Here is a 23,528-nt window from a genome sequence, read left to right on the forward strand (position 1 = left end):
ATCAAATACACAAATTTAGTTTTTCTTTTAAACAACGTTTTTCAAAATATTATTGTTGCGTAATCGATGTCTACATTATGATCGCGGGCGCCTATTCCAGCGTAAATTTTCGACATATAAGTTGTCACGGCCGCCAGATAACGACCTGTTTTCTTTCAATTCACATCTCTGGACACCGTTAAGACGGGCATCTTATTACGCTCACGCATCGTGGCATTTTACGGCCGCTAGAGTATGGCACCGCTTTTCTAGGGAACCATAACTTTAGTGACATCTGTGGATTTTCATCTCACCCGCTAGATATTTGTATAAATTGAAACAGACCTTGTTCGGTGATCTGATAAGATTTGGCTCAGGGTACTTGATATTTAGTCGATTTCGAAGATCCCGGTGCATTTGACCGACATTATCTTTAAAACATCAAATATTATGTAACATGATATAAAAATATCCGTTTTATGTAAAATAAAATTTGTTTTATTATCAAATCTTCTAAGAGCAACTTAAAAAAAAACAAAGCCACCCAAGCCAATTTTTTTTTAAAGGAATAACCCGCTAAGCCTCTATTTTGAGGCTTGTCAGCAGGTGGGATAGAGGGGATATGGAAGAAGGTAATGAAAAATACACCACAACACCCAGACCAATTGAGAAAAAAAAATTTTTTGGATTTTTTTCTTGCAACTGGCGGGAATCGAACCCGCGACGCCAGTTTCACAGATAGCCGTCTAACCAACTGCGCCACGGCGCCTGTCTTTAAAAATATATTTATCTTTGCTCTGCCTCTTCTTGAAAAATAAAAGATTAAAGTATGAAAAATAATCCATTTGTCTCTCCTGAAAAGTTGGGTTTTTGGACTAAGACATCGGATTTCAACCGCGTTCACTCGGCTTTCCTCTTTTCTCTGCCAGGAATTGAATACAAAACACTGATACTGATACGATCAATTTAATTTGACAGTATTTATTATTAGAAATTATAAAATTTGAGATCCTAGCAGTATTTCTACACTTTAAAAGGACACAACACGGCATAGTTGAATTCAAATTAGGAGTTGCGTACTGAGCGACGTCTACAAAGAAACTAATGAGTGCCATGGAGGGACCGTCTGAGACCACGGGTACAGCGCTTGAACAGCTTGACCTTGTCAACGTCTGTTGACAGCTGTCTCTGGAACTCTTTCTCTGGCTTCCTAATGTTAGATTAAGTTTATTGAAAGCTCTTTACTTATTTGGCGAATATTGTAATGATTACAGAACTAACGCCTAGTTGCAGTAAGCGAAAAAAAGATTAAGTGCGCCTCGATGGCAAACGCACGCGTCTGTTTCGACCGACAATAATCCATGGCAAATAAAAAATCCGCAGCACCGGCAACTTCAAGGCACAACTCCAACTCTCTCTGGCTACTTCCGTTCAAAATTGTGTATGTTTAAAATGCGACATTTGACACCGGACACCTTGTATTTTTAGTGTGCATTATAAATACTGGTGGGAACTATGAGTAGGAAAATTGCTTTAAAATGTGAATAAGTGATATCTATGCAATTTTTTTAATGTAATGAAGACCATACAATATTGTTTTGTCTTCCGATTTCAAATCACAAGACATTGATTTTATCTTGACAAGTTTAAACATGCCATAGTTTAGTTTCTAACTGCTTAAAAACCCCTGTTTTACTAACTGAAAGCGCATCAATATAATAAAACATTATAATTTAAAAACAAAACCAAAAACACCTTAGTCATCACTAGTCTCCATGAAAAAGTTGCATTATACATAGAGATATTATAATATATTACTGATTTAATATTAAAATATATGTAATGTAGTATAACATGATACATTAAATATAATATAATCTATTACTGGTATTATAAGAAAATCATAAAAGATAAGAGAGGTACATATTTTTAAATAGGTAAGCATGAAAATTATATACTATAAATATTGACGACAAGTATTATTTTTAAACAGTTGCTCATGAGACTTCGTGTGAATTGCAATAAAAAAAGTTTATATTTTTTATCAAATAATTGATTTTGTGAAAATGGGTCTTTTTTCATGGGATGTTTTTAAAAGCGGTGTTTTTGTTTTATTTATTATTTTAGCCATATTTTATGTGTGGATGAAATATGTTTATTCTACATATTGGAAAAGGCGAGGAGTCTACTGTCCTCCGGCTTCTTTTCCTTTGGGACATCTTGGCAAGTTGGGATTTGAGGAATCTTTCGGAGAGAATATAATGCGTCTTTATTTTCAAACTAAAAAATATCCGATCGCCGGATTATTCTTGGCGTTTAGAAAAACTCTGTTGGTGAATGATACAGAAGTTATAAAGATGGTTCTGTCAAAACACTTCGATCATTTCCAAAACCACGGAACGACAGTCCACAAAGATGCAGATATTCTATCAGCCCACCTCTTCAATTTAGAAGGAGAAGAGTGGAAAAAAATGAGAGTGAAGTTGACACCTACGTTTACATCCAGCAAAATAAGATTCATGTTTGATAGTATGCTATCATGTTCTAAAGAAATGCTGGCGTATATCAATGCACATGTTGAAAGCGGCAAATACTTGGACATGAAAGAAGTTGTCGCCAAATTTGGTACTGATGTTATTGGATCTTGCGCGTTTGGGATACAAACGAACAGCTTCAAATACCCCGATGCCGAGTTTAGGAACATGGGCAAAAAAATTTTTGCCCCTGGCTTTTTAAAAATCATTCAAGACATGTGGACATTTTTGTCACCCAAGACGGTTCCGAAAATATTCTTGCAGTGGCAAACGAAGGAGTTTTCAGATTTCTTTATTAAAACCATTTCCCAAACAATTGAACAGAGAGAAAGCTGTAACGATACTAGAAATGACTTTTTACAACTGCTAATTGACATGAAGAACTCGGACGTCAAATCAGGTATAAGATAATATATTATTTAAACAAATAAAAATTTCTGCTCTTGTAAAGCAAAATGTATTTTTTTTTTTAAATCTTGATTTTATAATCGTGTCAACAATTTTTAAAAATCTATGAAATATAATTACTAGTATCAATTTTTAATTCAACTCTTTACTGAGGGGTGATTGCTGTAAGCGTTAATTGGCTTAAAGTAGACAAGCCTCGTTTAAGCCATCTATTATTTATAAATTATTATTTTTCTGAAAGATGAATAAAATGACTTTATTTTATAAACCACTTTATTCATTGATACAACCTATTCATCGTAAGATGTCCCAACAAAACCCAATTTTTGGAATTCGTTGTCCATATTTTGACAAATAACCACTTCTTTAATGTTGAAGGCAGAATCGGAATACTGCATTAAAATAATAAAACTAATCCACTAAAGACTTTGTAAATTCTAGAAATAAAAAAGCCGTCAAACAAAATGTAAATATTAGAAATATGAAATGAATCGAATCTTATCGATACCTACTAATCTGTTAACTGCTACTTTTATATATTATTTATGTTTAGTTGTTGAATGACCCTGAAAAGGGCAACCGAAAACCTTGCCGAAACTTATCTGTTGCGTCAATAAATAAAGTGGTTCATAAAACAAGGTCAATTTATTTATCTCTCAAAAATGTAGCAATGATTGACAAAGTTAGTGCTACAAATATCCAAAATATTTTTTTTAATATTCAAGCTCGTTTGTGACAATGGGGAAGTTCAGTGTCTTTTTTTTTATTTGTTAATAGACTAAATACTAAACTGAGTCAATTATTTTTTTTATATATCGTACAGCGCTGTGATTTTTTAAAGTTTTGTATTTCTGAAAAAACTCCGCGTATGAGGTCAGAGGCTATTATTTCTTTCGATTGGTTCGTTTACGGTAAGCCAACCGGATATCCTTCACAGCTCTCATATCATTGCTTGGTTCATATGAACCAGTAACGTTGATCAAAGTAGTGCGTTTTTATTAAAATATTGACTGTTATTTTTTCGTACATTTTCAATAAACTTTGCAGTACAATTAAATGCTCTAATTTTTACCGCGCGCAAGATAACATTTTTTGTATCCAATTTCCCGTAGGGCTGAAGTTCCTCATTCTTGGTGCAATTGCAATTTGTTACAGGAATAAAAGACAATTTAAACCCAAAATTTAGAGTGACCAGTAACCGGTTTCATCGCTTTCAATAAAATCAGTCACTGATTATTCAGTCGATTTAAGTCTCAGTTGTCCTTTATTTTTTCAATAATTCATAAATTATATTTGTATAAAACCAGAATGACGCTAGTAAATTTAATGTGGTAAAATGATATTTTTTATCAAATAAACAAGTTGAGCAATTGTTTATCAGCAAAATACTATTTCATTCTTATGTATGAATATGATAATAAAAACATTGATAATTTGTTTACAATTGATAAAAATTTTCATGTAATAATGATTTATTAAAATGCTAAATTCTTGTATTGATATTATATTAAAACCGTACATTAATAAAATAAGATACATTATATAAGTAAAACTTTAAATCTGGCTCTAAAAAAGCAAATTAATTATATGTAGGGGTAGATCAGGAAACACCTATACACATTCTATGTAAATGTGATGCTTTACATCATAAAAAGAGGCTCACCCTCGAGGGACCGGTGGTCAAACCTGAGGATGTTAAAGAGTTCGCTCCCAACCTAATATCCCGAGATTTATCAAAATGTAAACTCTCGCCTTCCACACCGTGACCAGGCTCTTTATAGACCAGGGCCCTGATTACAATGGGATGTTAATATTAATCTTTAATTTTATCTCCAAAGTAAAATTAAGTTTTCTGTATAAAAAACAGAATATGCATACATTTTTTTCTTCTAATCGTGTTTAATTATAGGTTACTGACGAAGATACTTGAAATTGTCAACAAATATACTCATTTTCGTACACAAATATAGGTTTTTCTTTATAGACAGTCGAAGATAACTCTGTTAACTTCCCATTGTAATCGGGGCCCTGGGCTGATATTCCAAACGCATCGCGGCCGTATTATTATTATTATTATTAAAATTTGTTTTCTCGTACTGCGAGAGTGGTTTAGAATAGCACTCCAGGGCTTGGAGGGCGAGAACTATTCACGGGGACCCGTCACAATAGATTTTCACAGCTGTAGTGACGTCAGGAGCTTGCATAGCGCTGACCTCTACATCTAAGAATAAGAATGAAGAAAATTTCGGGGTAGAAATCAATGTCACAAAACATAATAAAGTACGTTTCGATCATCAAAAAATTCTAAAAATCACTGTCATCCCATAATATTAGTGGTAAAACGTGTATTTTTAATGTTCTTTGTGTATCAACTATGGTGGCTCCTCTTGTTGGATTTTTTTAAAATTAATAAAATAGGAATATTTTCGTTTTTATGATTCACCCAAATATTTTAATTTTGGGGGCATTTTCAACAAGTTATAAATAATTCACTCTTAAAAATAAACTATTAAGTCGGGATAGAGTGGAATTCGAACCTCGGACCTCTGATCCGTAAGTCCGCTATAGGGGCCCAATTAATTATTAAAATACCGGCGCCATAAAATTTCTTACTGATAAGTGTAGGTTAGACTTTTAATCGACTTGATAAATATTTTATGATTAAACACTCTAAAGTATAATGTATTCTCTCAATACGGGTCACTCCAGTGGAGGAATAAAATTGATGATTAATTAAAACTGTTATGACTTAAGTAATCTAATTGAAGAATTTTATAAACCTATTTTCATTCCGTTTATATGTATTTTTAATTTTTTAGTTTTGTTCATTCAGAAAAATAATAGCAATACAAAAAAATATACACAACATTGTAAAAAAAAAACTTAAGCTAAATCAGTTTTCCACATAAATACAATTATAAAAATCCAGTTCAGTTAGATATTAATTCATAGAAGTGCATGTGTGCGGGTTTTTTTGTGTGAGGGTGCGTATGTAAGTGGGTAGAGTGTAGTTTTGGTAGGTATGTGAATATGTGTGTGAGTGTATATGGGTGTGAGGGTGAGTTTATGGACAGGGTGAGTGTGTGTTTGATATTAGTGAATAGAAACAACTTAAATTTATAAGAATACTTTTTTTTCATATAATAGTTTTTTAATTTTTGTTTTAAAAGTGAGTTTACTGCAGTAAAATATGTCTATGTTATTGAAAAATACATTATGATTACGCGCCAAGCGTATCAGAGGAGAGTTCTGTGCTTAGTTGGTGCGAACTGTAGGTACATGGAAAAGAGATAGATTCGTGTGACGGGTGCGGTAGCCAGGTACATTAAGGGCCAACTCTGTATTGTAATAGATTAAATATTTATAAAATAAAATATTCAATACGGAAAAAAAACTGGTCAGCAGTCGAACGATGTCACAAGAGCGATGAAATCGGTTATTGGTCTATCAAACTAAGTGGATTAAAGTGTCAACCTAACATCCTGTCCCAAAACCTGTCATTAAATAATTTGAATTGTTCTGTTTATTTAATGTTTTAAGTCAAGGTTTTTTTAATTTATTTAAACGTTGTTTGAATTACCAGTCTTATTAAGTTATCATATCTTATTTAAGGGCAGGAATTTCGTAAATTTTCAATTAATATTTTTTTATCAGTAATAATATTTACACTAACCGTTTTTTTTAATCTTATCTTTAATACGTGCATATTTCCGTGTCTGGCGGATAAATCAAACGCTTCTTTGTGTAAAATAAAACAAGGAAATAAATGGAAATCGAGTAGAACACACTTAATGAGACGAGGTAGACGGTCTCGTCTATGGTTCGTTACGGTTCTATTTCACAAACATATCTGTTTCGTGTAAGGCAGTCATGTTCAGTGATCTGTTGATTCCACATGATCTTTTTTAAATATAATATCTACATACCTACTCGTGTTGATTATTTTTTTATAGTGTGCCTAGGCAAATAAACAAAATTTAAGGAAATACATCGTTTCTCGTATGGAACATATATGTGTCAGAAAAATAATTTTCAAATCCCGATTATTTTTTGTGTTGATTCGCAGGTAATCATATAACGATGGAAGAGTTAATGCCTCAGGTGTTTATATTCTTTGTCGCTGGTTTCGAGACATCGGCAACGGTTGCCACTTACGCCTTTCTGGAGCTGGCCAGGAACCCCCAAATACAGGAGGAACTCCACAAGCAGATAGATGAGGTTATGGAGAAAACAGAAGGAGACATAACCTACGATACTCTAAACAAAATGCCGTATCTCACACAAGTCGTTCAAGGTAAATGTCTAAATTTCTCTGTGTTCCATGAACAGATTTTGTATCCTGTTTTGAATATTTGTTTCTACAATTTTTTGAGTTCATCCAAATTTTTGTAGACAAGGACTGAATTCAACCCCCTAGGGAGCTGTAAATATGAACAGATTACAACAGAAATGGAGAACATTTTAGAGAAGAGAATATAGAAGTCTAGGCATCCACAGGGCTGTGTTCACCATTCTGCCTATATTCAAACATCTATATTCCTTCGATTCCCATTTGTTGACTTCTTGAAGTTAAAGATCTCAGCTCTGTGCCTATCTAGATTTCCAATTTGATCAATAACAACTCCCAAATATTGTATGTTTTCTGCCTACTTTATCTGTGGACAAGAACAAATACCACGTTATTGCTATTACTGTATGATTTTTTTTTTAATTTTCTCAAAAAATCAAAAAATAGGATTTTTATGGGTTTGCAACTACAGTTAAACTCCAAGTATCCGGATTAATGAGTGCCAGATTTTATTGCTTTTGAAATAATCCAACGACTTTTAATCACATTCAAAACTTCCTTTAACATGTCCAGCATAGTTAATTGCACAATTAAATTAAAATTAAACACATCTCCTTCATTTTTTATTTCCTAATTACGATCTCGATATTTGGCAATCCGGATGACGAGCACTACTGTAAAGCACATTCACGGAGACTGGACCGCTGTGCACGTGCAAACCACAAGCCCACTGCGTGATATCGCATGATTGGGCCATTTCACAGCACGGCGCGGCATGATAAAATATAAAACGTTGAATCGATATTTATTGTTTTACAATTACTTATACATTTAATGCCTGACAAGCGCAATAACCAGTAAACCATGAGACCGACTAATATCCAGTCGATTTCTTTTTGCAGGATTTTTGCCTGAGAGTCTCGCTAAATTTAAAGATTGATTTTGATAAAATTATCATTCAAATCTCTATCGTTAGGTTTTACTAGATTATATGAATCGGGTTGTGGTCTCGTGACTAGTGTTGCGGACTCACGGATCAGAGGTCCTAGGTTCGAACTCCACTCTACTTCATCTTGATTTCCATTTTCTGAAAATTAGTTATTTACAACTCGTTGAAAATGGTCACCAATATTGAAATATTTAGTTAAATTATAAAAACGCTAATATATAAATATATTTTTAAAATTAAAATATATTGACCGAGGTATTTTTATTGATATTTTCATTAAAATCATTAACTATGGAGTTTTATAAAAAAAATATACATGGAAATATTATCAAGTTTAAATAGGTACAACGATTCCAATAAATGTCAATCCACTATAATTTTACCGTGCCGTTTACATTAAGATGGTATGTGTGAAATAAGCTATTCTCTGTCGGATATCACGCGGCTGGTTTGTTTATTCTAGTTATAATGATAAAACGGTAGTACCCTCATATTCTATAAAGAGCTGAAATATTTTTAATACTTGTACGTCAGACCCTTCACAGAAATAAAAACATTTGGTTCACTTTCACTTATTTATTTGACCAACTGGCTCTTTTACCCTCTTTCGGGCATCTACAAACTGCTAAACATTAGACAGAGCTGAAAGCATTCATACGAAAAATATATTCTTTAGAAGGTTAATTCTAAATTATTACGTACTCTTTGTAATAATTCCATTCAATTCTATAAGACATGTAATTTTCATTTATTCATTTTTATCGGTTTGATAAAGATTGAATTATAAATGCATTGAAGATTTGTTCTGCGTACTGCCAGGGCTTTCGAAAATACCCGTGTACTGAGAACTCTTTACAACTCCTTGGCGCGAAGTAGATCGAGAGTGGCTCGATTTAGGGGCCCCATGACATGAAGTACTCTCTTATGATAGAGAAAATCCAAAATAAGTTTCTGAGATATCTCTACATGAGAGAGTGCGGGTATTATCCTTGGCTCTACCCGACCGAGCTTCTCCAGGGTATGCTTGGCTACAACAGTTTAGAGACTAGAAGGAATGTGTATTTGACTACATATTATCGATTGTTGCGCGGTATGATCGATAATTCTGAGATAATGATGAGCATTGGTTTATATGTTCCTGATAATTACCTAAGACAGCGTCAGCATAGATTGTTTCATATTCCGATATTCAGGACCAACCTGCCTATGGTTATGCCTGTTGGAAGGGCTACCGCTATGCAGAACAACATCGCTCTGGATATTGATCTGTTCCATGTATCCGAAGGGGTTTTCCGGAGCAGGATTCTCCTACTACTTTGACATGAGTCTCTTTCGTGTATTTTTATTTTATTTTTTATAATATGTACGAATTGAATATATGTTTGTATTGTACATATATGTTATATTTAAAATAAATGAGTAGAATTGAATCGAATTGAAAATTCAATAAAGATTCATTATCACTCGAATATACCACGAAAGCGATGAAACCGTTCGCTGATTATTCCAAATTTGTTGATTTCAGTATCACTCTTCTTTTATTTCCATAATAAATGACAATGAACTTGAAACTGAGAATTCTCACTTACCAACTTAAATGTGTAAACAAATTAATTTTAAAATTATTTTTTCCAGAGTCAATGAGATTGTATCCTCCTATTCCGTTGATCTTCAGATCATGTAATAAGGACTTTAAAATTCCCGGAACGGAGACTGTTATAGAAAAAGGGACAAGTGTTGTAATACCGGCACTGGGAATCCACCGAGATCCTGATATTTACAATGATCCACTGAAGTTTGATCCTGACAGGTTCAATGCAGAAAAAAGTTCAAAAATAAATCCTTTTTCTAACATTCCATTTGGGGAAGGACCGCGGATTTGCATAGGTTTGTATTAATAAATTAACAGTAAGCAATGATTGAAGAGGAATGGCGCAAAATGGTTTTTAAATGCTGTGTTTATTTTTGCCAATTCCATCGTAAAAGGTTGAAGTCAAATTTCCTTGCGCTATATTTTTTTTTCCTTGCACCGTAATTTTTTTCTTATTATTTGAAAATTTATTTATTTTACCCTTACATTCATTTTGAAAATAAAACGTATAATTTTTATTCATAATCTATGGTTGATTATAATATTTTTTACATCTTTTGAAAAATTTGTCCGAGTCTTTCGTTTAGTTTTGTCTGGTAGTTTATTGTATAATTTCATTCCCTGGTTTATTAGTCTCGATTGTCCTTGTCTCGTTTTGGAATGTTGTCTGTGATATTGTTCAGATATTCTTGTATTATATCCATGTTTATAACAATTTTTTTCAAGTTTTAGTTCTTTGTCTACGATGATATCAAAGGCTAACTTATGAATTATTTTTTAAGATTCTTGTTGATAAAGTGCATTAACATTTAATTGTTTAGTTTTTTTAAATAGTTCTTTAGTTGGTGTTAGATAAGGAAGGTCATATGCTAGCTTCAATATTTTATTTTGTTGTCGTTGTAGTCTGTTTAATAAAGGTGAAGTTGGTTTGTAATAACATACCCGATGAAATGAAAGCGTAAATATACTAAAAGTTTATCACTCAAATATTTTTTCTTCAGTGAATTTTTCAGTAGTACTTTTATAATTTTATAGAAATATTCCGTATTATGTATATTCATTTGTTCTTGTTTTTTATAATGTACTGGTATAAATAATTATTGTGTCCCAAATTGACTGAATGCTCATGGAAAACTATGATTTTTCAATTCACAATTTTCCTTTCCGCAACCGTGATGCATAGGGCACTACATTGGCGCAAAAAATGCACCGTATTTTTATAATTTGCTACATGGAGGCAAGGTGATCAGTATTACGCTACGCTTCAGATACAAGTCAAAGGAGAGTGGAACACTGCAGTTTTTTTACGTTTACACTGCCAGAAATCGAAGCCGGGACCTCAAGCTTGATTGGCGAAAGCGCCAACTATTACGCTACGAGGCGGACATATATCTCTACTCGATTTCTTTTTTTAGGATTTCTACTTCCGTGGTGTAATGGTTGACGATTGACTCATGCGCGGAAAATGCACATTCCAGGTTCGATTCCCGGTGAAAACGCAAAAGTTAAATGAAGCAATTCGTTGGACGGCCAACTGGGAAATCGGCGTCACGAGTTCGATTCTCGCCAGTTGCAAGAGAAAAATTCTTGAAATATATTTTTTTAATTAATCTGGGTGTTGTGGTGTATTTTCCAAAACTTTCTTCCGTGTCCTCTCTTTTCCACCTGCTGACAAGTTTTTAAAACAAAAGATTAGCGGAATTTCTTTTTATATAAAAAAACTTGACCTTTTGATAAATATCGATTGATTGCATGTTTGTCACAGTACGGTGTAGAAACTGAAGATAAAGAATTTAATTTGATAGGAAACAGTCAAACAGGTATAATTTAATGAAGGTGAGGAACATTTTGAGAAAACATATATTTGTCTCTATTTCCAAATTTGTGCGTTTTATCAATTTTAAACCAAATATACCAATTAAATATATAAATTGTACATTTTAAAAATATTATTTCAAAATAGAAACGTTAGAAAATAGATGGGGAAATTAAACTAACTACTTTTTTGATTAAAAATATTGATTGTTATCAACTCGTAAATTTTTATTGAGTGAGTACCTGGTAGAGTAATCCGATTTAATACACTATTCTACTGCGGCCAAATGTCGACAAATTATGGAGCAAATTCACGAATAGTACGGATGCATGTTTGCCAACCGATATTTATTTATTAAGGAAATCATAGTCTTCATATAAATACAAGGTATAAAAGAACAATTAAAAAAAGTAAGACCAATTACAGATTTCACATTTATTTATTACGAATGCAGGGGGAGAAGGGAAAAATAATGAAATCCAAAAAAAAAAAAATATTAATTCTTAATAAAAAGTACATAAAAGGGAGAAAACATTATAAAGATCCAACTCTATTTTCCTCCCTCCTCTCTCTGATCCCATGAACATTTATTTTTCTTAGTAAAAATTCACGACTAACAATAATTAATTAAATGCAGGTATTAGATGAACATATGAATAAGTATAAATTAAGAGTGGAAATTAAAAGTTAAAATTAAAAATTAAAATTAAAATCAAAAGTTAAAATTAAAAGTTAAAATTAAAAGTCAAAATTAAAAGTTGAAAGTTAAACAAGAGATAAATTTTAAATGTCTTTTACAGATCTGATAAAAATATGGTATTTACAGTGTAATATGTCGATGTCACTAAAACTGTCATTACAGGTAATCTGTATTCTTCAAAGAGTGCTATTTTTCATAAAATTAGTCATTCAGTTAGGAATGTCGAAGAGTACAGATTGACGAGTTCTACGGACAGGGACTCGATATGAAATGCTGCTAACAATATGCTAGCAACATAGATGTCTTTAACATGAGCATTTGAGCATTGATTGTAAATTTTTTTTAATGTATTTGTTCCATATCAAATGAGAATTAAAATTATGTTCAATTTTATTTTTAGGATTCGTTATTATCATTTTCAAACTGTTGCAACTGTGTTTTTTAAAATAACATATCTTTAAATTTTATTTTCTTTCATCTAACTTTTTATATTTTATATTTGATACAGCGTTTTCTTTATATATTCCATTATTTATTTTTATTTTTCTATACCTCCTATATTTCAAAATACTGAAAATTCTTTTTTTTTATCATAGTATATGTCGTTTAAAATGCCTAATGGGCGTAAAAAGTAAATAAAATCTAAATAAAGATATCTTCCACCTGTTGGTTTTGGGAAAGTCTTTTCCACAAACTCGCGGTAAAAGGGGCAATTAAAGTAGTAGAGTTCGATTAAAATATCAAGATCTGTGAAATAGTACCCCCAGTTTTTTCGGTTTCGATTGGAAATGAAGCTTGGTTAATTGATTTTTATTTTTGAAATAAATAGAACATCTGTTTAAAAATCTTTGTTTTTAATACTTACGGCTGTATATTTTCTGAAAAAATAAAATACAAATATATTTCTGTTTCAGGGAGCCGCTTTGGACTCACGCAAGTAAAATTGGGGTTGTTTGTGGTGCTTCGTAAATACAAAGTAGAAATATGTGAGAAGACTGAGCTACCTGTCGTCTTTAATCCAACATCCTTCATGCTACACACGAAAGGAGATATGATTCTGAAACTGACTCCTAGAATACCTATAAAAAAATAGTCGTGTCTTATTTATCTATTTTACGTAAATAAAAGAAAATTAAGATAAATAGGGATTTTTAAATATAGCTTTTTGAGTAACATAATCATCATTGAAATACGCTGCAAATGGTTAACCAAATGCAGCGTATTTCAATAATCTGTCACATAAATATAAAGTGATCATTCGCACCCTTCTGGTGCATTCTTCAGGAACAATATACCTCTCACTTCTGTTCAATGAACTTCATAGTCCTAACGCTCCTATATACCTGCGTGAAACATTTCAACGCTTATCAGTTCATGGTTTACCTCTTCGTTCCAATTCTCAAGGCACTCTCTTAATACCCATCCACAATTTCACTTTCTCCTCTAACTCATATAGTGTCCATGCGGCTTGACTGTGGAATCATCTCCCATCCACCATTAAAGATGTTACTACATTATCTCTGTTTAAATCACGTCTGAATAAACATCTCCTTTCTCTGCCTTAACCTTTCCTCCTTTCTTCCTTTCCTCTTTCCTCTTTTTTTCCTTTTTCCCATTGAGTAATAGTTTTGATTTAAGGTAATTTAAAAACAAATACGTTTATTTCCATTTTTATATATCTTTAGCTTTTTAATCTTTTTTTTTCTATTGAATATGTTCTGTAACTTGAATTATAAAAATAAAACTTTTATTTTACTGGTTGGTTGGAAAAAATTGCCGTTTGGCAATAAGCCCGCCAATGTAAAAATAACATTATGTACAAAAAGTTAAATAAATAATTTTAAAAATATATTATTTCAGTTTAAACAAACTTTAAAATCAATGTGTCATGTCAACCCTGCAAATAACCGAACCCAGGACCTCAAGTGTGGTAGGCGAACACGCCGACCGCTACCCAACGAGGCCGGCTTTTCTCTATTATGTTTCCTTTTGCAGGGATTTTATCTGAGAGACCCATCGAGTAGAAAACACTCGTCGAGGATTCTGGTTCTATTCTACTTACAGAAATATATATTATAGTTATTTTATTGAAATCTACACTCATATACAATAATACGGTTATTATATAATAGATACTCAATACTAGACTAAAAATGATTTCAAACTTATAATGAACAATAAACGTAACGTGTCATAAATGAAGTTATATTATACAATAATAGAATTCGGAAAACCATAAATGAAATGTTTGTAAAATGAAAAAATAATATTGTATTTACTCATCTCTACTCACCTACGATGATGCCGTCGCTGATTTCCCTTTTGAATTTATTATTTTTGAAAATTGAATATATACGAAATTCGCAACCAGTATTATATTCTATTTATACACTTAATTTGAAATCTCCGTATTACTTTTACCAGTGTAAAATGTTGGATATTTATTTTATATAGTATATGTTTATTCATCTGTTGCACAGTGTGTAAAGTGGCCACTTAAACCAGCCAATGACAGGTCATAAGCCCTGTAAATGCCTAGACTTCCATATTCCCTTATTTAAGGTATTCTCCATCCCTGTTGTAATTTGTTAACTATAATAAATGTTTTTTATTCCCGATTATTCTTTTTTTGCACCATAAGCTAGGGCCCATTGCAGTGATAAATAGCACAGAGGACTCAGGCTTGAAAAAAATCATATTATATTTTTCGTGTTCTCACTGGGAATCGCTTAGCCACTTAACCACGGAGGCTGTTGATGTATTGGCAGAAACGACAATTTTCACAAGTTTATTTTGTCTTTCGGCGATGTTTATTTTGAAAGCATCCTGCTTCAATTTTTTTCTCAGTCTTCTCATCTTTCGGCTCCCATTAGCGGCATGATGCTATAAAATCATTTGTAGTTCGAAAAATAGTAAAATTGTAAAGGGCGAAAACTATAATAATATCACAAGACTTCTTCTTACTATATGTAATGTCAGTGACTCGGTAACGCACGTCACAGATTTTATTAGCTTACAATTCGAGATATTTTAATAAAATTGACAAAAAAAAGTTTACCATAAAAATACGAATGCAAGAAATACATATGGATTAACTTTATATCAATAGAATTGACATAAGTAAATGAATTATTGTGTATTTTGAAAACTCTCCTAACATTATTTTCAGGTTAGTTTTCTTTGTTATTTTTCTAATATTAACTTATATTATAGGAATACGTTTCAGCAGTATTTAATCTACAGAAAATATTTAACTAATTAAAACATAAACTGTAAATTATTTTATTTTATTTGGGAAATCAACAGTTCTACACACATATTTATAGTAAAAAAACAGATACAGTGTATAAACTCAGAACTAATAACAGATTTCCACAAAGTATAAAAAGTTAGTAAGAAAAATATATTACATATTAAATAAATACATATAAGTTTATACATATAAACATGTTATTTTCATATACTCGTAAATATTTTTCGAAAATCATTTTTTTTTTTAAGAACAGTAAGTTATTGTTAATTGGGTGGGATTAGGACGGATGCTTTAAGAGAGGATAAGAAGGGGAAGGGAAATGTACATATTTTTTATTATAATATCTACGAAGTTACATAATGCATTTTTAGTGTTAACTAAGTTATATAATAAACAGAAAGGAAATTGCACTTACATAGATTATATATTTTGGTGAAATTCAACAAATACTCACAGAGAATTGAATTCAATTCATTTATTTAATTCAATTCATTTATTGAAATATAAAATATACATTACAAACATATATTCAATTCGTACATATTATAAAAAAGAAAAAAATACATGAAAGAGACTCATGTCAAAGTAGTAGGAGAATCCTGCTCCCGAAAACCCCTTCGGATACATAGAACATATCAATATCCAGAGCGATGTTGTTCAGCATGGCGGTAGCCCTTCCACCAAGCAAAAACATTGGCAGGTTGGTCCTGTTTATTGGAATATGAAACAATCTATGCTGACGCTGTCTTAAGTAATTATCAGGAACAAACAAACCAATGCTCATCATAATCTCAGAATTATCGCGTAATTACCGCACAAAAATCGATAAAAATGAGTAGTCAAATGCATTCTTCTAGTCTCTAAATTGTTGTAGCTAAGCATACCTTGGAGAAACTCAGTCGGGTAGATCCAAGGATAATACCCGCACTCTCTCATGTAGAAATATCTCAGAAACTTATTTTGGATTTTCTCTATCATAAGAGAGTACTTCAGTTCATGTGGCCCCCAAATCATCGAGCCACTCTTGAGTCTACTTCGCACCAAGGAGTTGTAAAGAGTTCTCAGTACGCGAGTATTTTCGAAAACCCCGGCAGTACGCAGAACAAATCCTAACATCTTCAATGCCACCATAATACCACTGATTATATGTGTTCATGAAATTTCAGGGTGCTCACAAATCTAACGTCCAGATCCTTAACATTCGATGTTCGTATCAGATTCTGGTCATTCTTTTTGTAGCGAAAAAATAATTTTTTGGGCCCTAGTGAAGGATGTGACCGAACACTTGGAAACATTAAACCTAAGTTTGTTTCGCCTTCTCCATTCATATATATTAGATATATCCGCTTGGAGAAGACGAAAATCGTCAGAAGTTGTCACCTTTAAGAATAATTTTAAGTCATCCGCAAACAATAGAAAACGCGAGTTCAAAATTACATTTTTAATATTATTATTGAAAATTGAGAACAACAAAGGACCCAGGTTAGAGCCTTGCGGGACACCCGAGAAAGTATGGAAACACTCTGACGCGAATAGACCGTAGGAGACGTATTGTTTTCTATGTTGGAGGTAACTCGCCATTAATTTTTACATACCATTTTAGAAACCGATCTCATACAGCTTATTTAATAAAACATCATGGTCGACAGTATGAAAGGCCTTGGCGAAATCATTATATGAACAGTCTACCTGATGTCCTGCATCTAGAGCTTCCGTGACGTAGTTCGTAAAAACCATAAGATTGGTTTTAACCGAGCGGCCTTTCCTGAACCCATGTTGTTCATAAATTATAAATGGCTCCACTCGGGAAGTGACGATTCTACATATGATAATTACAAATACCTTCGCTGGTTCAGAAAGAACAGCTACAGATCTGTAATTTTCTACTGATGACTTAGATTCACTCTTATGTATAGGTGTTACTTTTGACGTCTTCCATGTTTCTGGGAAGAACCCCGTATTAAAAGAAAGACCATACAAAAAACAGTGGTTTTTTTATAAGTTCCACACTACCTTTTAGGAAGAATGTCGGAATAAAATCTGCTCCGAGAGAATTAGCATTACTTAATTTTTTAATAGCGTCGGCCACATCTTTTGAACACATGTTGAACGTTACATCTATATGAGCCTCACTTATAAACCTGGTCTAAAGTTACACCTAAGCATAGAAGTAGAATAATAAGGATAGGAATACCATTATTATCTCTATGATAAGAATTGTATTCCCATCCTTGTTCTCCGACTATGCCTAGGCGTAACTTTATACCAGGTTTATAAGTAAGGTCCTAAATGTATTTTATAGACGGAAAAGTGGTATGATTTTTTTACCACTAAGAAAAATTAGTTTCTTTTAGGTGTGCATGAAGTTTTAAAAATTTTCTTTCTTTTTAAAATTGTTATTGCATTTTTATGGAAACGCTGTAATGGTTTTTTCTGGGTGCTCTGTTCATTAGAGCCTCAAATTTTTATTATACATAACTTCACATTTATTTAACTAATCTTAATGACTTCGATATTTTTGAACAGAAAAACCCTATGGATCGATAGTATTTATGTATTTTGTTTTATTTTATTGAAATAAACGGCACTTAGTGCTTTTTACATATCAGGTAAAAAATACATTACGAAATGTACATACAGGCAAGCAAAGTTAAATTATAAATAAATAGCATTTAAATATAAACTAATACTAACAGTTACTCAACAGTTATTCAGAATAGATAAATAGTAATTAAATAATGTGACTCATTTAAAAATAAAAAAGCAACAACAATTAAGAATAATATTTAATAAAATAAATACATTAGTACTAGTCACTCTCACCTATGAAATAAATGAGGTAGGTATTAAACTACAAATTATACACATTACACTATTTGTACATTCTTAATTTTTTTACTTTAATATTTTTTGGTATTTTGTTTTCTTTCATTTTTTTTTATTACAGTATTTTTTATTTGTTTTTGGTCAGACTGTAAGATTTTGCTCGTAGCAATAAGTCCGCCATTTAACTGTGTATACCTTTTGTTTTATTAAAGACTAAATATTTATTTATTTTTGTAAATTTCACATTGTATATATTAGGTTTAGTAAAGATTTTTGATTATTTTTTATTATTATTACCGATTTCTTGGAACATATTACCCAGAGTTTGATGTCTATTGACGATTGCATTTTTACCCTATAAAGTTGAAGTATTGTTGCCACAGTATTGTTAGGTTTAAATATGAACACAACCACCCCATCCTATCATCCCATAAATATGTTGCCATTGATTGAAATAGTGCAAAGTATGCCAAACGGAAAGTGCTATGTTCTAATACGTTTCTTTTATTGGAGAATACATAATATATCATATATTAATTTTCTTATTCTAAATTTTATCCTCCGTATTTTTACAATTCTTCCATTTGTTGATTTTCGTGAAATTACTGAACAAAAATCTTTCAATCATAGGCAGACAGCTGAATGTTACACTGACTGTAAATTGGTGACAAACCAGCCAATAAAAGATCATTTGCTTTGTAAATGCCTAGATTTCTCTATTCCTTTTCTGAAAAGTTCTCTATATAAGTATTTTATCTTAAATTGACGTGTTTTTTCGTACAGTACAATTAGAATTTATCATTTATTGGTAAGTGGTCTTTAATTTTGTAAAAGAGGCTATGTAATGATGGCTATATTTTGGTGAGTCCGTCTATGTGTTTTGTCCATTTCATTTGGCCGTCCATTGTAAGTCAGACGGATATCAAATACCAAATAGAATGGTGAATGTTACACAGCGTGTAAAGTGAACACTTAAAACCCAGCCGATGACTGATCATAGCTTTTGTATTCTAGGAATTTGCCTATACCTACATATTTTCAACAAATTTTTTTCTGTTGGAAAAATATCCTATATTATTCTGTTAAAATTATTTTGTTCAAACATATAAACTTTTAAATTTTATTTATTTACACTACAAAAACTACAGTCTCGATAATTTGTATGATTACCCCTTATTCACACCTAACGGTGCGTATTTGGCTACATTGGTACGTGCAATATTTATAATATATTAATAATAAGTTATACATATTTGTAATAAATCGTATTTGTCTTAATCCCAAATTTATTTTTATCAAATTGTATCTCATATTCCCATGAGGATTTAACTCAATTCTGATAGTACATAATATTATTAAATACATACATATTATTACATTCATACATATTATGACACACATATTAGTGAAAAATGATAAGCGGTATCTCATTGTGATAAAAATGCTTTTCAGATTTTGTCATTTGAATAGATGAAATAATTAAAGCACTTATTTTACTTACGATTATTTTTTTTTACTTTAAAAGAAGGATCATCATTATTTCCTATTCCATACCCAGTGGTGCATTAGGCACGGCATTCGTACAGCAATGCAGCGTATTTTGATCATCTGTTCAATTAAATTATGATGATCAGTCCTACGCTTCGGGTGCCAGTCCATGGATAGTTAAATATTTCAGTGATTCACGTTAACATTGCACGTTGACCCTACCAGAAATCGAACCTGGGTCTTCAAGCATGGTTGGTGAATGCAACAACCACTACACTACGAGGTGGACTTATCTCCATTTGATTTTCTTATTAAGGATTTGAATAGACAACGAAGATAACTCTGTTGACAATTGAAAACAACTCGTTGAAAATGACCCCAAAATTTAAATATTTGGGTAAATCATAACAACGCAAATAATTCCTTTATAAAAAAATATTCCTAAGCGTATTGACCTTTGTTACTTGAGGTCTTAGGGTCCTAGGGTCCTAGGGTCCCGATTACAATAATTGAAGATAAATAAATATTTACGTTCTTATAACACCAGCTACGGGACCACGACCCGACAATTAATACTATAATATAATTTTAATTTTAATTGTGTAACAATAGGAATCCCATAAATGTTATGTTAATTTGTAAAAAAATATGAATGTTAGTTTTAAAAATTGCCAACAGATGGCTGGCTACTAACGATGCTTGCCTATGTGGGTCACCTTGAAATGGCCAACTACCAAACAAGCCAAACAGTACTTTTATATCGGATCAGTAGTGATCGTCAGGTATTGCGTAATTTGAGCCACTCCTTCTCTTTCTGTCAAAGTAACGTGAAATTGTTATGTGTTTACCTTTGTGCATTATTTAAACGACCCGTTTCTGCTTTATGAAAATTATCCACGTACCTGACATAAGAATCATGTTTTAAAATTAAATTAACAGAAAAATCAGTTGAATATTTAAGTTTCGTAAATCTGTAACTTTTTGCGTGCATTCATTTGTTTAAAATGGGTCTTTTTGCAAACAATATGATTTAAATACTCGTGTTTGATTTTTGGCTAGGACGCAGTTAAAATTATGTGAGAGCGTATTGTAATATAATCGAACCATGAGTTTTTGGTACAAGTTCATTGCGAAAAGTCTTTTTTTATACAAAAAAGCAACCTGTGATAAAAAATGTCAGAGTTTTATGTTTATATTCTTGTATAGTATAGACTGACAAGTTACTTGTAAATTATTCAATATGGAATTAAAGTCATGTGACTGTTTGACTCACTGTTTTGTGATTGTGTTAACTGCAGTAGGGGTGTTTTATTTATGGATGAAATATCAATACGGGTATTGGAGGCGGAGAGGAGTGTACAGTCCCCCCAGTACTTTTCCGTTTGGACATATAGGAAAATCTGGATATAAAGAATCGATCGGCCAATATTTTCGCTCTGTATACGAAAAAACAAAGATGCACCCGTACGTGGGTCTAGTAATGATCTTCAGAAAAACCCTAGTTATCAACAATCTAGACATGGCCAAGGTAGTTTTATTGAAGAATTTTGATCACTTTCAAGGGCATGGACTAATGTCTAAATCAGAATCAGATCCATTAGCTGGACACCTGTTTAATTTAGATGGAGAAGAATGGAAAAGGCTCCGAGTAAAACTAACCCCTACTTTTACCTCCAGCAAAATGAGATTTATGTTTGATACGATGCTCTCTTGCTCCAAAGAAATGATTTCACACATCGATAACACTGTCCAATCTGGTGAATACATCGATATCAAAGAAGTGATCGCCAAATTTGGAACGGACGTCATAGGATCATGCGCTTTTGGGATACAAATGAACAGTTTCAAATACCCTGACACGGAATTCAGGAGAATGGGGAAGAGAATGGTCATGACTGGCCGCTTCAAGTTTTTGGTAGATCTCTGGTTTTTTTTGGCCCCAAAAACTATACCAAAAGGAATATTTACAATTTTGATGAAAAGCACGGCACATTTTTTCACGAATATAATCACAGAAACGATTGATCAAAGAGAAAAAAGCAATGGAAGAAGAAATGATTTTTTGCAGTTATTAATTGATATGAAAAATGCCGATGAAAAATCAGGTAAGGTTTAACTCTTGTGTGGCTGTTATGTCACACCAGTCTTAGTTGGGTTGTGATCCCGTGGTAGAATTGCGGACTCACGGACCAAATGTCCCAGGTTCAAATTCCTCTCTACCACAACTCAATTTTCATTTTTCCAGCATAAGTTATTAACTACTTTTAGGAAATGGTCTGAAAATTGAAATATTTGAGTTAATAATAAGCACTTAAATATTTCTCTTTTATAAAAAAAAAAAATACGATGCAAGCATGATATGTCGCTCTTAGTTTTTTAAATGGTGAAGTTATATTTTTGTAATCTTTAAATGCACATTTCCACGCCGGATTTTGAAAGTAAAATTTGTACAAATATGCAAGATTTTAATACAAAATTATTCATTCTTGCCATGCGAAGAATGAATATGACGCAAATACAGCAATTAATCAGTATAAGAGAGAGTACGACGATAGAATCAAAACAAGGAAGACAGAGCCGCTGTTCTGTGGCCGGTGTTAATGAATTTAGTCGGTTATTGGCAGTGAGCTGGGATGTATGCATGTAAAATGACCAGCGTATTTATGATTTTTTTATTTATTTTGCTAAAACAGGGATAATTTTATTTTTAATTGTTTTTAATTTTATTTAATTTTATTTTATTAGGGAAATCAACAGTTCTACATACATATTTTTAATAAACAAACAGATATAGTGTATAAACTCAGAACTAATAACAGATTTCCACATAGTATACAAAGTTAGTAAAGAAAATATATTACATATCAAATAAATACATACAATTTCTACATATAAAAATGTTATTTTTATGTACTCAATAATCGAAGATTTTTTAAATATTTATTTTAAGAACATTAAGTTACTGTAAATTGGGCGGGATAAATGCATGCATGTAAAATGACCAGTGTATTTATGATTTTTTATTTATTTTGCTAAAACAGGGATAATTTTATTTTTAATTGTTTTTAATTTTGGACTTTTAAAAAATCTTTATAACAGTATGTTTTTAAATATCTGAACATCAGAATATTCCATCTTTTGCTAAGGGTAACGCGATGTTACATCACCGCACGCAAAGTATTTTTTACGAGTTAATACAAAATAATTTTAAACAAAACAAATACTTGAAAATACATAATAATTACCATACCTCATACCGAAATAAAAAGGTCAAAATAACGTTTACATTAATAATAAAAAAAAAATATTATTCCGATCATCCATTTTTTTTAAACATCTCCAAATTACAAATTTGGCCATAATGAGCAAATGAATATTTCAATGGATACCTAAAATGTAATACAATGGAATTTCTTTTTACACGGGCTATACGTTACACACAGTATTATATTTAAAAAACGGGTAAAAAAAATGTCTATGAGAAGATTTAAAAAAATATTGTTTCCTTTTTATAGTTCGACGTTTTTTTGCGCATAATCGCTTCTATACACGGTTCGCCCTTGTAATATACAGGTAACTCACGTTAATCGCGACCCAAGCGAGTGCGGATTTGTTATAACGCGATATTTTTTGCAATGTAGTGACGTTCTTATTCTTCCTATTCTTAGAGGTGTGGGTCAGTGCTATGCAAGCTCT

General features: G+C 31.9%; 1 protein-coding gene across 1 annotated transcript in view; it reads left to right on the forward strand.

Annotated features, from left to right (window-relative positions):
* The first annotated feature begins 1,956 nt into the window (after nucleotides 1–1,956).
* The window catches only part of LOC148278456 (uncharacterized), a 30,364-nt gene continuing 8,792 nt past the window's right edge, over nucleotides 1,957–23,528 (forward strand). Inside the window, exons 1-6 of the mRNA XM_088231381.1 lie at nucleotides 1,957–2,913; nucleotides 6,988–7,215; nucleotides 9,794–10,045; nucleotides 13,180–13,357; nucleotides 17,330–17,393; nucleotides 21,049–21,937. Of these exons, the coding sequence (XP_088087507.1) occupies nucleotides 2,046–2,913; nucleotides 6,988–7,215; nucleotides 9,794–10,045; nucleotides 13,180–13,357; nucleotides 17,330–17,393; nucleotides 21,049–21,937 (2,479 nt within the window). The 5' untranslated portion in view covers nucleotides 1,957–2,045. The remainder of the gene's footprint in view (nucleotides 2,914–6,987; nucleotides 7,216–9,793; nucleotides 10,046–13,179; nucleotides 13,358–17,329; nucleotides 17,394–21,048; nucleotides 21,938–23,528) is intronic.

This window comes from Micrasema longulum, unplaced genomic scaffold (assembly GCF_059751315.1).
Source record: "Micrasema longulum isolate JH-2025_06_02 unplaced genomic scaffold, ASM5975131v1 h1tg000879l, whole genome shotgun sequence".
Classification (NCBI taxonomy): domain Eukaryota; kingdom Metazoa; phylum Arthropoda; class Insecta; order Trichoptera; family Brachycentridae; genus Micrasema; species Micrasema longulum.